Genomic DNA, 16,558 nt, shown 5'->3' with positions numbered 1-16,558 from the left:
TTAACTTTGGTTAAGGTGTTTGTGTCGCACATATTTTTTTTGCCATGCCATTTGGGCTTTTCTTAATCTTTTGTTCAAGTACTAGAGTTTTCAAAGTCTTTTGGGTGGGGGAATGGAGAAGTGATTCTCATATATGCTAGTTTATTTTTCTTCCCTAAAGATAGATAAAATATTGGCCACTACTCTGTTGATGTCCTGTTTTGATTAATTGCCTGGAGCCTTCCTGAGCACTCTTTATTACAGGATTCCTTAACTTTTGTGAATGTCATAGACCTTTTTGAGATAGAGTGAATATATGAACTTTCTCTGTAAGATGTACAAAAATAATGTTTAAGAGCAAGAGAAGGAGCACATTATGTTTATTTTTATGATGTATTGGAATTAAGATTGTATAAGAGATCATATCAAGTAAATAATAGATAAGTGCATCTTTTAAGATAAATACAGTAACAAATGCTAGCATTCACCAGGACAAATCATCTCTGAAAATTCCATTTTTGTTGCTGATCTCGACTTCCATAGGCAGGCTCTGTAATCTGCCACCCCTTCCCTCATAGGTTTCCTTCCAGTTCCCTATAGTTGCACTTGTTCTGTACAAAAGTGGCATTCATGTACCTGGGAAAGCTAGAACACATAATCTTTTAATGTTGGCTTTATTAAAAGCCAACAGATTTGACTGCCAGGATATATGCAACTGTATTTTTTTCCTATAACAATTCAGGATCTTTCCCAGAATTCGGCATCTGTCTACTTTGTACATTACGTACACATGATCTGAAGACAGCATTTTTCTCCCTGATAATTTCTCAAATAGTCTGTTTTCTTTTTGCTGTCCATATCCTGGGTAAAGATACTATGTTGTCTTTGCTTAAAGGAATCTTTATTTTGATAACCACTTTTTGTTTTTGACTAAGTAGAAACAAATTACTTGAGTGAGCATCTAAGAAGGAACAAGTTTTTGATAGAATTTGGAAGAGAGCAATTTTAAGAATGAGAGACTTGTGTTTGAAGGAGAATGCCAGTTATATTCTTGCTTATTTGCTGCTTTCTGTTAGTGCACAGAAAAGTGGAGACATCTGCACAAAAAGTAATACAGTTTTGTCCTAAGAAAGTAGCCATTGGGAAGAAGAATGACTTTTTTGAAGGCATAAATTAGAATTTTATTAAAATATATGCAAAAACAGCTCAAAGTTTTATTAATATCTTTATGGCAGTTGCTTGTGATTCTTTTACATATCAAAATCACTAATTTTCAAAGAATGTCCATTGCTTGTATATTTGTTGGCTTGTATATTTCTGTTACTGAAATGCCAGTTAAATGCCAACATTTAATTGGCATTTTAGTAATATTTATTTGAAACATATTTTTATGACCCTGTGTCTGATGTGTCTGATTTTTATGTGTCTGATATTTATGACCCTGTGTCTGATGTGAATTTTTAACAGGTATAAATTGTTATGAAAATTTTGTGTTGCAAAATAAAACAATCTGTTTCTTTAATGTAGTTTCAAAAAAGAAAGGAAACGTTTTTGCATTTAAAAAAAGAGATTTCCAAGTTATCTGTGTTTGTACTGCAAGAATGTGAAAGAATTTTAGTAATGACTAGTTCTTGGTTGATTTTCAAGCTGGCTTTTTGGTAATTTTCAGAGTTTAATGAAGAATATATGTATTTTTTATTTTAAAAGCAGAAAAGTCTCCAGCTTCTGCATTTGTATCAAAAAAGATAGTAGTTGGTGTAACCGAGGTGCTGAGTGGTGCTCTAAAATGCTAGTAATAGATTTAACAGATGAGATTCAAGTAAACGGTTGAGCCTTATTTCTAACTAAACTCTGACTATTTAATATTATTGAGGTAAAGATTTGCTGTCTTTTGATTGTTTCCTGTTTCTAGGGAGGGGATTGAGGGAAGCAGACATTTTCTTAATTCCTATTGTCATTCTCTTTTTTTTTTCTTTTTTCTGTTTTTGTAAAGAAAATGCTAGTTCATATCATTTGTAATTGCCATGCTTGCTCTTAATTGCTGGCAGCTCAGACATATGATTAAATCATTCCTGGTAAACTGACTTGACATAAGTATTTGCTTAGTAGCATATTACTTATGTAATCCACTTGCATTCCTTGTGTGTTCTAGAGGCGAGTTAAACTGTGATTAGAAGCTTGCTTAGCTATAACCCTTTAAGTGTAAGGCTGTGCAATGACAGCTCTCCAGACAGCTTTTCAAGACTAAGGTTTATATGTTTATGTGGTTTCAGTACCCCTTTGGGAGCCTCACTGGATGAGCAAAGCAGTAGTACACTCAAGGGTAAGATAAAGTTGCCTTTCTAAATCTGTTCTTTATGAGGGTCCTGCTTCATTTGTCCTCTGAGAGAAAGTGTACATATATGAATTATAAAAGAGATATTCATGTTTAAAATATATTCTAAGATAGAAGCCAAAGGGAAGAAACCTTGTCAATAAACTTTAAAACAGTGGGGAGTTTAAGCAAATGACCAAATCTTTCCACAATGTGAAACTCATATTTTTATTGTCCAGATAAGGATATCATAAAGACTAATTAAATATAGAAATACATGTAAACATAAGGAAAACATATATTAAGTGAACTAGCTTTAGTGCAGTATTTCTTTGCTTACATTAACTGAAATAGCCACGCCTGAAATTTTACAACCTGCGCAAGACAGAACTCTAAAGTTCAAAGTACAACAAGAATGTGCAGGTAGTGGCAAGGCATATAAAAAACATTTACAGTATCAGGAAAATCTGGCTCGAGCTCCTGACTTAATATAAGGGGCGTAAAAAAGAATGATTGCTCCAGGATCTGGTTTTCCATGAAACTCTTGGGTAAGATATGTTATCTAATTGAACATCTTCAAAGGCGTAAGTATTAAATGGCCTGTAAATCGGCTTCTAAGAACTTTACCTGGCTGCAAATCATGGCTCCTTTATGATAAAGTAAAAATTTATACTTGCTTCTTGAAATTATATAATCAGAATAATTTCTGAGGGCATTCAGGTCTGACACACTTTACTGTATCTTATATTTTGCTTGGTCAATTTGTTTTACGAAGACAGTGATTTTACATGGGGGGGTCAGAAAGAACAGAACACCAGGATAAATCTTTCAATGTTTCTTTCAGGTGTGCTTGTGAGAAATGGAGGAAGTTTTGAAGATGATTTGTCACTGGGAGCTGAAGGTATGTTTCTTTGGAAGAACTGTGTTTTCATATAGTTTTAAAATTTAGGAAAAGAGAAAATTGAGCGCTTTCAGGTTTAAGATCCTCAGAGCTAACTTTAAAGGTCTTGAAAATGGCTCACACACATTTTACAGGACTTTTTATGTTAATCGAGTCAGAGCCGGTAGGATACATATAGGAATGGCTCTGAAAAACCGTTGTGAAAATGTCCATATGTCTTCGTTGGACTTAAATGCTTAAAGGAATTGTTTAGGGGCAAACAATGGTGATATAACTGAGGGAAGAATTGTCCCGCAGAAGGAAGGAAACTTAAATATTTATACATGAGAAGACTAAGTTGAAGCTTATTTTTAGTATGAGGTAGCCTTATGTCAGACTTACAGCTGCAGCTTGTCTTTCTCTTTGCATCCAAGTGTCTCCTGTCTTTTTTCCCCTTCCTCTTTTACCAGATTTTTAGACTATGAAAGGATAAAGACAAAATAGTTACTAGAATTTCATTAGAAATAATTATACTGAAGTCTGCCAGACTGCATTAGCATTTTAAAAGTGTATTGTGCTATGTTTAAGTTTTCACAGATTACATAGTCTTTTCCTATGGATTCATAATAATGCTTTCCACAATGTAAAATTAAGAATTTGTTACTATTTTATTATTTTACTGGTATTTTAAGATTATTGGTAGCTGTGTAGCTGGGTTATTAATACAGTATGCTTTTTATAAAAAAAAGAATTAAGGATTTTATTAAATCTTTTTAAATTGTAATTTGATGAGCAGTGAATTTATCCACTGAATTTAATATCTTAGATCTTTTGCTGTTTTAAATCAATCTGTATAGTTTAGAACTTCAGTAAACATTGAAAAATCTAGACTATATGTGTTTTAATATTACTATTAGTTTGCTCTCAAGGAATAAACTCTGTTAGGAGCTTAAACGTACTGCTCTCTACTCAGTACAGTTGAACATATTGTCAAACCCTTTTTAAATGCGTTTCAGTATTACTGTGAATAACTTTGATATCTGGGTAGTTTCACAATGTGGAATTAATTTTTAGGACTTTATTTTTTTTAGAGCAATTTTAGGTTTACAAAAAAATTGAGGGGAAGGTACAGAGATTTCCCATGTACTTCCTGCCCCCATTATGTCTAGCCTTCCCCATTACATCCCCCACTACAGTAGTACATTTGTTACAATTGATGAACCTACAATGAAGCATCATATTACTCAAAGTCCATAGTTTACATTAGGATTTATTCTTGCTCTTGTACATGGATTTGGACAAATGTATAATTATATGTATCCATCATTAGGATATCATATAGCATACATTCATGACATTTATTTGTTTAGAACTTGTAAGTCTGGGATAAACTTGAAAGGCAATTTTTAAAAATAAACTTACGTTAAAGTGAGTAGACATTGACCGATTACGTGCATTAAAAAATGGTTGCAACTGGAGTGAATTTTCAGCCTTAAAAAAAAATCACGTTAGAAATTGGTAAATACTATTACCACACTTAAATAGTGCTAAATCATGTTTTTGCTTTTAAAGTATTCTTTATTAACAGCTTTTAAGTTTAATAATTAGAACCGCATATACCGCATATGCTGTACATCTTCCAACTACTTATTTCTAAACTGTTAAAGAAGTTTAATTGGTTACTTATATGTCTTTTTAGCTTAAGCATTCAGTAGAAGTAGTTTTACTGGCTAACTAACAGAAATGAAAGCACCCTGCAAAAGCTACTGGTTCTGTTCTTATCAATCTGTGTATTAGTTTAAATGATGAAGATTTAATGAGTCAAGACAAAAGTTTGGCATATTAGGCATTTAGCAGTAATATTGTGGTTAATTCGCTTTCTTGATAATTGTATCACAGTAGTCCTACTATGTCCTACTAACAATTGTACTCCACATTTATTCTTTTTACTTATAGCCAATCACCTCCATGAAACTGATGCTGAAATTGAAAACAGGTATGTAACTGTGTTTGTTTTCTTTTTAAAAATGAAGAACATTTATGAAAATAAAGTTTTATATAATCTTAATTTTGTTTATAGCAATAATATCTTGGCCAAAGAGAGAAGACTACAGTTTCATCAGAAAGGGAGAAGTATGAATTCCACTGGATCTGGGAAAAGTAGTGGGACAGTTTCCAGGTAACTTATGAAATTACGTTGCAGTTACATTGTGTTATAGGTGATCTACTCTGACCACTTTTCAAACTTGGTTTGGCTTACTGGTATGAAATCAAAAGGAATCCAAAGTGTTTCATGGTTCAGCATAACTGACAGGAGCCGCTGCTCCTTTTTTAAAAATTAAGATTGAATAAAAAGCAACAAATATGTTTATAGTGCTGCTGGAATTCATTCCTGAGCGTTTTGAGCCCTATCATCAACTTGAAAGAGGAACTCCATAATGGAGTAACTTCTACTTCCAAAATTCTTCATTCTGTTAGTCTTGAGTTACTATGATATAAAAATAAGAATAAACCTTTTCAATTTAAATCTTGATATTTAAGCATAGATTAATCTTTATACTAAACCAAATATTTTTAAAATACATATTAGAATAAGCAAATACATGGGCCTCTGACTGTTACCCAAATTATTATATTGGAATCTTGAGCATTTTCTCTGAAACAAATCGAAATTTCCCCCTGTTCAAATTCTATTTCTAACAGTCCTATTTTCCTCAGTGAGTCTCAGCTTGGATTATAGGTGGTGTGAGAGAGAAGGGATAATAAATGTTCATTTCCTGATAGTATTAGAATAAGTTACCTTTGTGTAACCCATACTCACCTTACTTCTCCTACTTCCGAAGTAGAAGTGGTTAGAGAAAAGTAACCACTTGAAAGTAAGCTCCTCCCTCACTATCCTGACATCAGGTTGTTACCTGTATTGCCTCTGGTAGGACAGCCAAAGAGAGCAGAGAAGCTTAAGTTCTACCAAATGTTCCCTGCTACCAAAGCTCTACCAACTTCCTACTGTGTTTTCCCTTTTCATTTCTTCTTTTATCTTCTTGTTCCTTGCTCTTCATCATCTTTCCTCTTTAAGTGTTTTAGCTGCTTTACTGGGAATCTTAAAATGACGAAAAAAATAAGGTGAGGAATCACTTAGAGAATTTCTTACTGAGTGTGTACTTAAAGGATTATTTATCACATTTAGTACACTGTGTATAAAGATGCTGAAATAAATAATGGTTTAAAGCTGTCAAAAAAGATTTTATCAGAGGAAAGCAGGAATATGAATTCATTTATCATGGGATGTAGACTATAAATTTATTTTATGTCTTGATTCTCTTTTTTTCTTTTTCTTCCTTTCTTTCTTTCTTTCTTTCTTTTTTTTTTTTTTTTTTTAGTGTTTCAGAATTGTTGGAACTTTATGAGGAAGATCCTGAAGAAATTCTTTATAATCTTGGATTTGGAAGAGATGAACCAGATATTGCTTCTAAAATTCCTCCCAGATTTTTCAGTTCGTCATCATTTGCCAGAGGGATCGATATTAAAGTATTTCTGAGTGCTCAAATGCAACGGATGGAAGTAGAAAACCCAAATTACGCTTTAACAAGTAAGGTTTTTAAATGTTAGCATGTTTTTCATATTATGGCGTCCACAGCAAGATGGTCTTATTTTCAAAACCTTGCTTGCTAATTTCTAGGAATAGCACTAGAACTTTAATTATTGAGGATAACACAATAGCTATTTTACTTATTCTGAATTTTTATTATTCAACTTATAAAAGTTAATTAACCTATTTCTTCTCCTCTTCCCCAATTCTTGACTTACGAAGTGTTACCTTACAGAGTGATACTTCCGTCTTTCCCTGAAAATAAGACTGGGTCTTATATTAGTTTTTGTTCCAAAAGACACATTAGGACTTATGTTCAGGGGATACCATCCTGAAAAATCATGCGAGGGCTTATTTTCCAGTTAGGTCTTATTTTAAAGGAAACATGATTGATACCTTGTAGAGCATTACTGGTAGAACCTCAGGCTTTTACTTATCTCCAGATTGCGTTTGTTCAAGAAAGAAGTAGGGGAGGGGTCTTATTACCATTAACTGAAGTCAATTTCAGATGCTTTTTTTTTGGTAAATCTAAAGTAGAATGGCTAAGCCAGTAACTTTTATTCTTATTATATCTTTCCTTATTTTTCTGTGTTGACCAGAAGTTCCCAAAATGGGATGTTTATGTGCTCCTTGGATTAGTTTTATGAGATCTGTAAATCTCTGCTCCCCAATTAAGTATAAAATATATAATTATGTATACTTTTTAAGGAGAACATTTGGAAGATAATGGAGTCCAAGACCTAAAGTCAGAATCACAGCTGTAGATCAATACCTAGTCCTTTCTGTTTTATTCAGTGTTACTATCACACCTTGTGCTTCCTTCTGATTTTTAAAAACAAATTCCAGTGCTTGAAGTGAAAAATCTTCCTCCCTCTCCACAATACATGTAGATAAATTTTAAGTGTTAGATAAGGGGGAGAAATTCATAGACTTTGTGATCTAAGTTCAGTTTTTAGAATTTTGAATAATAGTAATATTTATATATTAATGCATAGATGTATATATAATTAATGCTTTTTTTTTTCTCTTTGCAGGCCGTTTTCGTCAAATTGAAGTGCTTACTACTGTGGCCAACGCGTTTTCTTCTTTATATTCACAAGTCTCTGGCACTCCCCTGCAGAGAATTGGAAGTATGACCTCAGTGACCTCTACTAAGGAGACAGACTCACCTCCACCTTTAACCCGAAGTAACACTGCAAATCGCTTAATGAAAACACTATCAAAACTAAATTTATGTGTTGATAAAACAGAGAAAGGAGAAGGTGGTACTCCTCACCCAGCAATTGAGAAAGGAAAGATTCTGAATGTTTCAGTGAGCGAAGAAATTGGCAATAAAAATGATCAGAAGTCTCAAAAAATTGTAAAGAAGAAAGACTCATCTTCTATGTTGGCTACAGTCAAAGAAGAAGTATCAGGTAGTTCAGCAAGTATTATGGAGAGTGCTGACCTTGATAGACTTTCTGAGGAAGTAGACAGTAATTTTAACCAAGAAACTGAAAATGAACAAAGTAAAGAAACCCAAAGTCATGATAAACTTGGTGAGGAATCTGGTATTAGAGAATCTGATTTAGGTAGCAGTTTCAACATATCCAGCCACAGTAAGCTGGAAAATGGCAGTGAGGTGAAAAATGTCCATGTGTCCACAGCTGAGAAAGAACCCGGTGCACCACTGACAATCCCATCCATAAGAAATATAATGGTACAACAGAAGGACTCCTTTGAAATGGAAGAGGTAGGTAAAAAGTTACTGAGCTCTGTTTTAAATAGTAGTTTAGGGGGAAAAAAAAGTGCCAAAAAGTGTTTCTCAAATGAAAGGTGGCTAATTTATATTATAAGAAATCATCCAAATTTTGACTTTCCAGTTTTTTTTGTTTTGTGTTTCACAAACGAAGAAGTGGTCACAGACTGTGTCAAGTCAAGGTAATGTTACAGGTCATCAGCTCCTCTAGGTGCTCTGTCCTCCACTGCCTCTAATGTTCCTTGAACTTTAACCCCCTTTCTCTCTCAGTTTTAAGATTTTGGTGCTCTGAGAATATTCAAATTCATATCAATATTGCATAATAGTTAAAAACACAGGCTCTGAAATCAAAAGGGTTTGAGTTCTGTCTCTGCCACCAGTTGCTTTGTGCCTTTGGGCAAGGTTTTATTCATGTACCTCCGTGGAAAGGATAAGTGTGAAGAAGACTAGGAGGATAGGTTTGGGTAAGGGACTGGAAAGAACAGATAGGTACCTGAAGGGGGGGAGGCTAGGGAACCTTGGGCAGGAGGTTTGAAAGGCCACTGGATAGGATTTTTGCAAGCCCAGAGGAGCAATGTTTGGTTACTTTTTTTTTTTTTTTTAATCTAGTGATATTCCTGCTAGTTTACATAAATTTTGAATTGGACAGGATAAAAACAATTTTGATGAGGTTCACCTAAAACTGCTTTTGAATAGTGGAAGCTGTGACTTACGAGTTGGAGCTGTATAGCTTGAGGTGGGGAACAAGTTTATCCAGTACCTATCCAGCACAAGGGCATTGTACTATGCCTTGAAGTACTTTTCTGTCTCAGTCTGTGAGACAGGCCATGGTGGTCTCATTTTACATGAGAAAACTAAGGCATATATTGTACTACTCAAGAGTGTTGCCTACGAATTACATAATATGCAATTTTTCTTTTTAAAATTTATTGCAGAATAGTTTTAGTTATACCTCACAGTAGTTTTAGAATCACCTGTCATTATTTTAGGGAGTTAGAAAATAGGATAATTGATCTGCCTGCAAATATCCTTCCTCTGATGTGAGTATGTGTCTCTCATTAGTGAAGATTTTTCATTACAAAATGTCAGTTGCTGATATAGCTACCTTTTTTATGGTCTTTGAATATGTTAATTCCAATTAAAAATGAAATAAAAGGTCAGAAGCAGCCCTTTGAAATATTTTACATTTTTTGATAAACTTCTTTATTTTTTGCATATTTTTATATTTATACTGTTTAATTTCTAATATGATTTATTTCTTATTATAATGAGTTCAGAAAATGACTAAAACCCTTTTTTGTTTTCATTTCCTTGTTCAATTTCTTTTTTGACTTTGTTTTGATACAAACTTATCCTAACACTCATAATTAAAGTGTAACTTTTGCTTTCCATTAGGGTCCCTCTTCTATGACAATCAGATATGACAGTTTCCTTGTTTTAATACAAGAGTATACAAATTTAAACAAATTATGTTAAACACTTGCAAATCCGGTATCAGTGACTCAGATGAGAAGACACTCATATCTTGCTTTTTAATTTCTAGAGTTCCTGAATTCTAAGCTGTAGTTCTTAAAACATTATTGATTCCATGCACAAAAAAGTTCTTTAAAACATAAAGTGCCAGATAGATTCACTTTGGAGGCAACTTAACATTTAATGATAGACTGTGGGTTTTTTGTGCCCTCTGCTGGCAAAAGCAGTTAATGAAAAGAAAGTAATGTGACATTGAAGTGAACATTTTTTTAAGTACAAGATTATAGGCATTGGTTGAAGAATAATGGAATATTTTGTTTTGAAAAAAAGAATATATGGTCAACCATAGCTACATTGTAAATATGGGGAATTTTAAGGATAATGAGTCCTTATTCTTCAGATATATTTGAAATAATGGATTAAAAACCTCCTAGAATTGTGTTTTTATCCCTTTGGGAACTTTAAAGAGAGCTTGTAGAACAATGAATAAAGAAGGGAAATAATGTGTTTCTCTAATTTCCTCTCCTCCCAAGCATGATTTGAATCATACTGACAAATGAAGAGAACAATCTTATTGAAGCAACCTTTAGATCCCATTCAACATGTTACTATTTTTCTATTGGAGACTACTTTCCCTTGAGGTTTGATTCCTGTTGGGAACTTTATTCCTGTAAAAACAACGAATAAATATAAGTTAGAGCGCATGCTCTCTCTCTCAGTAAGCCAGTTCTCAAGCGGGTTAACTGACTGCCAGCTGCTTTGGGTAGCTCGGTAGGAGAAAATGTTGCAGACATGACCCTGTTACAAGAAGCTGCCTAATCCCTTTGAGACAGAAGGTAAGATCTGACAGTCACCAGGAGCAAAGAGAGGAAATACGTAATTGTAAAGAGAGTTAAGATGACAAGAATGATCCGGGCCTTGGAGAATGAAAGTGACTATTTCTTATGTTAAGGGAAAAAAAAAACAGATACTATTTTCAATTAAAAGTCAGTTTGCCTTATAAAAATGTCTTCTAGACTATGTAAAATATTTCAGTGTGTCTAAAATTGTAAAATCCTACTCTTGAGTTCTCTAATTCTTAATGACTCCCTGGATAATTTTTATGTGCTTTTTGAAATGATTTATTTTGAATAAATACATCATGGTAACTCTCTAGAGCCATAGATTAGTAGTATGAATGATTCATAGTTAAACCAAAATGATCCTACTTAGTAAGCAATTGTTCATCTTTTAGGTATAAAGGAAAAATTTCTCATACTTAAAAGTTGGAGGAAGGAGAACTTTCATATGTATATTTCTGTAAATAAGTTGTTCTGTGTCTCTTCAGTCTATAAATCATATTCAAATATAGATACTATTGGAAGTATATATAATTTTCTAGAAGTTTTACTGTGTTTCTAACCCTGTCTCCACACTGATTGTTGATTTAACGTACTTCATTACAACGGGTCCTTCCTTAACATTTCATTCTACATCATTTTGTTATAACGTTGATAAGATGCTGTAGGAACTTGACTCTTGTTTACATCGACTAGCCTACGGTAAACTTGGTCTCATTATACATCGTTTCGTTTAGCCTTGGAACCTATCAACAATGTTAAATGAAGACTTACTGTACTTATTTTAGCCATTAAGTTTAAGGATTCCTTTTATTATATTTATTGGCCTGAGTTAAAATATTCCCAAATGTTAGAGGAAGCAGAACTTGACAGACACTTGACAGTTAAGTTGTCCCTTTGACCTTTCAAATTTAACTGTATGTGTTTTGAAGGCAAATATTCTGTCTGCAATAGAATATGAACTCAACACATGACAGATGCACCAATGTCTGTTAATTCAATGTCCAATTAACCAAGTCTTGTTATTTAATATTTATCTAAAAGAGAAGTTAGTTTTTGTTTTTAATTTACCTGACAGTAAAAGTAAACCATACATATGTATGTATGTGTTTAAAACTTGGAAGATTTTTTTTTTTTTTAATTGGGGAATATTGAGGAACAGTATATTTTTCCAGGACCCGTCAGCTCCATGTCAAAACAGCTCCGTTGTTTTCAGTCTAGTTGTGGAGGGTGCAGCTCAGCTCCAGGTCAAGTCATTTTCAATCTAGTTGTGGAGGGCACAGCTCACTGGACCATATGGGAATCGAACTGGTGACCTTGGTGTTATGAGTACTGCATTCTAACCATTCAGACAACTTGCCGCCCCGGAAGATCTTTTTTAAAGATAAAAACTTACAACTAATCACAAACTCATAACCTAGCACAGTAAGAGATCTTAGAATTCATTTTCCAGTTTTCTTCCCTTATAGGTGAGGAAGCATTTTTCCCTCACTAACATTTGATAGTACCGATTTTGCTAAGTAAGTAGACAAAAAGATCCTGACTTTAGTAGTTTTTTAGTAAAATATCACTCACAGCTTTTTTTCTTTAAGGGGCCCTTACAATCAATTGGGTTTGTAGTGAATGGAGAGAGGGAGTAGATTGACTGAATGATTGCCGTAGAGAAGGGTCTTAAAGAATAGAATATTGAGGATATGTATTCATTAAAGCCATGTTATTTTGTGACATACTTTATAAATCTAAGGAAAAGAATTGTGGTAATTCTACAGTTAAAAATGAGAGATTATAATTTGTTGTATCATAATGCTGTGCCTAAATTGAGATTCCTAGACTATTTCTTTTATACTTTTCTGGTCTGTTTGATATTTACTTTATAGAAAACTCTTTGAAGTAGGCTAGGCCTGAATAGAGACTAATAATAGATCCTTTGTTGAATATAAAAAGAAAATGCATTTTGTTTCCTTGCACACAAAACAATGGTTTTCCTGTTTAACTCATGTCTGCTGCTTTAAAGAATATATTACAATGTTTCAGTAATAACAAGGAAGAATAGAAACTATTTTATATGTGATTTTTAGGGGATGGTTTTAAATGGCCAGTGTGCTTTTAGTTTTCAAAAGACTTATAAACTTGGATTCATGGAACTGTTTAGAACAAAGATACCACAAATCAGACCAATTTTTAAAATGAGTAATAATATCTTTAATCTTTGGGCTTTTTATTTTTTTTTCATATTGGTCATTCTACTCTGATTCCTATGGAATATTTCTTATTCTTGAATGGATTCATAGTTGAAAACTACCAGGGTTCTACCTAAAACCTATTTGCTATTTGTTCTCTGATTTGTTCAAAGTTGAATCTCATATTTGGCTAGTTTGCTCACATTTACTAGGATGTTATTTATTCTTTTAAGTACTAATCATTATAGGGTAAAGTGTTGGGAATTAATATCCCCCCCCACACTGGCCAAATGATTAATATAGAGTTAATGATGTTGTAATAGAGTGTTTTGGGAGTGGACATGGTGAAGAAAGAATCTGAAAATTCCTAAATTACGTAGTTGTGCAGGTGGGAAGAAAAAGAGTAAAGAGACAGATTTTGTGGGTTTGATACCTTCTTTGAACAGAGTTTTCAGGGAGGATTTATGGTTAAGAACTTACAAAATTTTAGTTCTGTAATGAAACCTTTTTCACTTACAATTCCCAAGTTATGTCTTGAAAGCACATTATGTCAGGACAAAGAAGTCTTACACATGAGTGATTTTGGGGTGGAAGGCAGGGAACATAATTCCTGTATTGGGAAAAGCAAGGTTACATTTATGAGAGCTCTATTACTGACACTTTTTTAAAAAATTATTTTTCAGTTACAGTTGACGTGCGATATTATATTAGTTTCAAGTGTAGAACATATTGATCAGACATTTATAAAACTTACGAAGTGATCACCTCAATAAATCTGTCACCCATCTGACACCATACATAGTTATTACCATATTACCAATTATATTCCTTATGCTATACCCTACATCTCCATGACTATTTTGCAACTACCAATTGGTATTTCTTAATCTCTCCCCCTTTTTCATCGACTCCCCCCATCCTCCTCCCAGCTGTCAATCATCAAAACATTCTTTTTATGAGTCTGTTTGTTTTGTTGGTTCATTTATTTTGTTTTTTAGATTCCACATATAAGTGAAATCATATGGTATTTGTATTTCTCTGCTTATTTCTCTTAGCATAATACTCTCTAGGGCCATCCATGCTGTTGCAGATGGCAAGATTGCATTCTTTTTTATGGCTGAGTAATATTCCATTGTATATATGTACCACTTCTTTATCCGTTTACCTATTGATAGACACTTAGGTTGTTTCCGTATCTTGACTATTGCAAATAATGCTGCAGTGAACATATGGATGCATATGTCTTTGTGAATCAATGTTTTGGGTTTCTTCAGATAAACACCCAGAAGTGGAATTGCTGGGTCCTTCTTTATCTTTTGTTAGAGCCTTTGTTTTAAAGTTTACTTCGCCTGGTATAAATATTGCTACTCCAGCTCTTTTTTTGTTGTTGTTTTGTTTCCATTTTTATGAAATACCTTTTTCCATCTCTTTCAGTCTGTGTGTGACTTTTGATAAGAGGTGAGTCTCTTGTTGGCAGCATATGTAGGGGCCTTGTTTTTTTATCCATTCAGCCACCCTGTGCCTTTTGATTGGAGTTTTCAATATATTTACATGTAAAGTAACTATTGATAGACATGAAGTTATTGCCATTTTATTCATATTTTTGATCTTTCTTCTTCTTAAAGAAGTCTCTTTAATATTTATTGTAATACTGGTTTGGTGGTGATGAACTCCTTTGGTTTTTTGTTTGTTTGTTTTCCTTTGGTCTGGGAAGCTCTTTATCTGTCTTTCAATTCTAAATCATAGCTTTGCTGGGTAATCATGGTTGTAGGTCATTGATTTTTCCACTTTGAATATTTCATGCCATTCCCTTCTGGGCTGCAAAGTTTCTGTTGAGAAATCAACTGACAGTCTTATGGGAGCTCCCTTGCAGGTAACTAACTACTTTTCTCTTGCTGCTTTTAAGATGCTTTGTCTTTAACCTCTGGCATTTTAATTATGTTGTGTCTTGGTGTGGGCCTCTTTGGCTTTATCTTGTTTGGGACTCTCTGTGTTTCCTGAGCTCGTATCTCTATTTCCTTCACCGGGTTAGGGAAGTTTTCCATCATTATTTCTTCAAATAGGTTTTTCTCAATTCCTTGCTGTCTCTTCTCTTTCTGGTACCCCAATGATGCGAATGTTCATACCCCTGATGTTGTCCCAGAGGCCCCTTAAACTGTCCTCAGTTTTTTGGAGTCTTGTTTTTCTTTTCCTATTCTGATTGGGTGTTTTCTGTTACCTTATCTTCCAAATCACTGATTCAGTCCTCTGCTTCATTTAATCTACTGTTGGTTCCCTCTAATGTATTCTTCATTTCATTTATTGTAGTCTTCATTTCTGATTGGTTCTATTTTATGTTTTCTCTCTCCATTTTTATGTTTTCTATTTTTTTGTTGAACTTCTGCCTGAGGTCATTGAGCATACTTATAACCAGTGTTTTGAATTCTGCTTCTGGTAGATTTCTTGTCTACATTTTGTTTAGTTATTTTTCTGGAGTTTTGTCCTGTTCTTTCATTTGGGACATGTTTCTTTGTCTCCTCATTTTGACTGCCTGCTTATGTTGGTTTCTATGCATTAGATAGAGCTGCCACATCTTCTGGTCTTGGTAGAGTGGCCGTATGTAATAGGTGTCCTGTGGGCCCAGTGGCTCAGTCTCCCTCGTCACTTGAGCCAGGTACTTCAGGTGTGTCCCTTGTGTGGGTTGTGTGTGCCCTCCTGTTGTAGTTGACCCTTGATTCCTGTCTGCATATCAGCAGGAGGGATTGACCCTCAGGCTGATTGGTCATGAGGACTGGCCATGACTAAGTGGAGGAGCTGTTATGCAGGGGCTGCCCCTACAGATCAGGATTCTTACTCAGATCAGGATTCACTTTAGCAGGGCTCTGGTGCCTGCAGAGTCATTCCTTGGTGTATGTCGTTTGTGGAGGTGGCTGGTGGTGCTTTGGTGCAGTCTGAAGCTGGCCACTGGGTGTGTTGGTTTTGGGATCTCTTAGGGCCTCTGGTGCAGGACAAGTTTAGTGTCTGCCGGTGTTCTGCCCAGGGCCACTTGGTATGAGCCACAAAGGATCTGCAGATGGTTGCCACTTATACTAGGCTTGGAGGTGACTAGGAGAGGCTAAGCTGTGAAATGAATCCAGTTGCCACTAGTGCCGAGTGCGGGGCTGCTTAGCAAGAGGTACAGGGCATGCTGACACCAGATGGTGCTGGTTTGGAGTTTGTACACCTTTGAGAGATTTTAGGAAAGTCGGCAACATGAGCTAAGACAGACCGTTTCTATGGAAAAGCCACTGGAAGTGGCTTGGGTGGGTCCACAGTTTAGATGGGTCTGCGTATCAGGGAATCGCCAGGGCCAGGCAAAGAGTGTTAGCCAGGTTAATGGAGACTTACATATGGCACCCACCTGTGAGTGCAGAGTGGGTGGGGAGAGGGCTTGACAAAGGCACAGTAGCTTCTGCCAGCACTTCTGTCTGGGAGAAAGCTGCCCTTTCAGCCCAACCCTGAAGCCAGGCAATTCAGTTCCTCCCTATATGTCTGTTGTGCTCTTGAGCTGCTGACCATTGCTGGGGCTCAGAGCGAGTCAGTCCATC

At 34.8% G+C, this 16,558-nt stretch overlaps 1 protein-coding gene across 5 annotated transcripts in view; it reads left to right on the top strand.

Annotated features, from left to right (window-relative positions):
- The window catches only part of ITPRID2 (ITPR interacting domain containing 2), a 91,697-nt gene that overhangs the window by 56,954 nt on the left and 18,185 nt on the right, over nt 1-16,558 (top strand). For all 5 annotated transcript variants that reach the window (XM_033111975.1, XM_033111976.1, XM_033111974.1 and 2 more), the window contains 6 exons: nt 2,253-2,302; nt 3,138-3,194; nt 5,130-5,169; nt 5,254-5,352; nt 6,554-6,762; nt 7,797-8,494. In XM_033111975.1, coding sequence (XP_032967866.1) covers nt 2,253-2,302; nt 3,138-3,194; nt 5,130-5,169; nt 5,254-5,352; nt 6,554-6,762; nt 7,797-8,494 — 1,153 coding nt within the window. The remainder of the gene's footprint in view (nt 1-2,252; nt 2,303-3,137; nt 3,195-5,129; nt 5,170-5,253; nt 5,353-6,553; nt 6,763-7,796; nt 8,495-16,558) is intronic.

Source organism: Rhinolophus ferrumequinum, chromosome 8, assembly GCF_004115265.2.
Source record: "Rhinolophus ferrumequinum isolate MPI-CBG mRhiFer1 chromosome 8, mRhiFer1_v1.p, whole genome shotgun sequence".
Lineage (NCBI taxonomy): Eukaryota > Metazoa > Chordata > Mammalia > Chiroptera > Rhinolophidae > Rhinolophus > Rhinolophus ferrumequinum.
The sequence above is the reverse complement of the archived record's forward strand: the minus strand, read 5'-3'. Positions and strand labels throughout refer to the sequence as shown.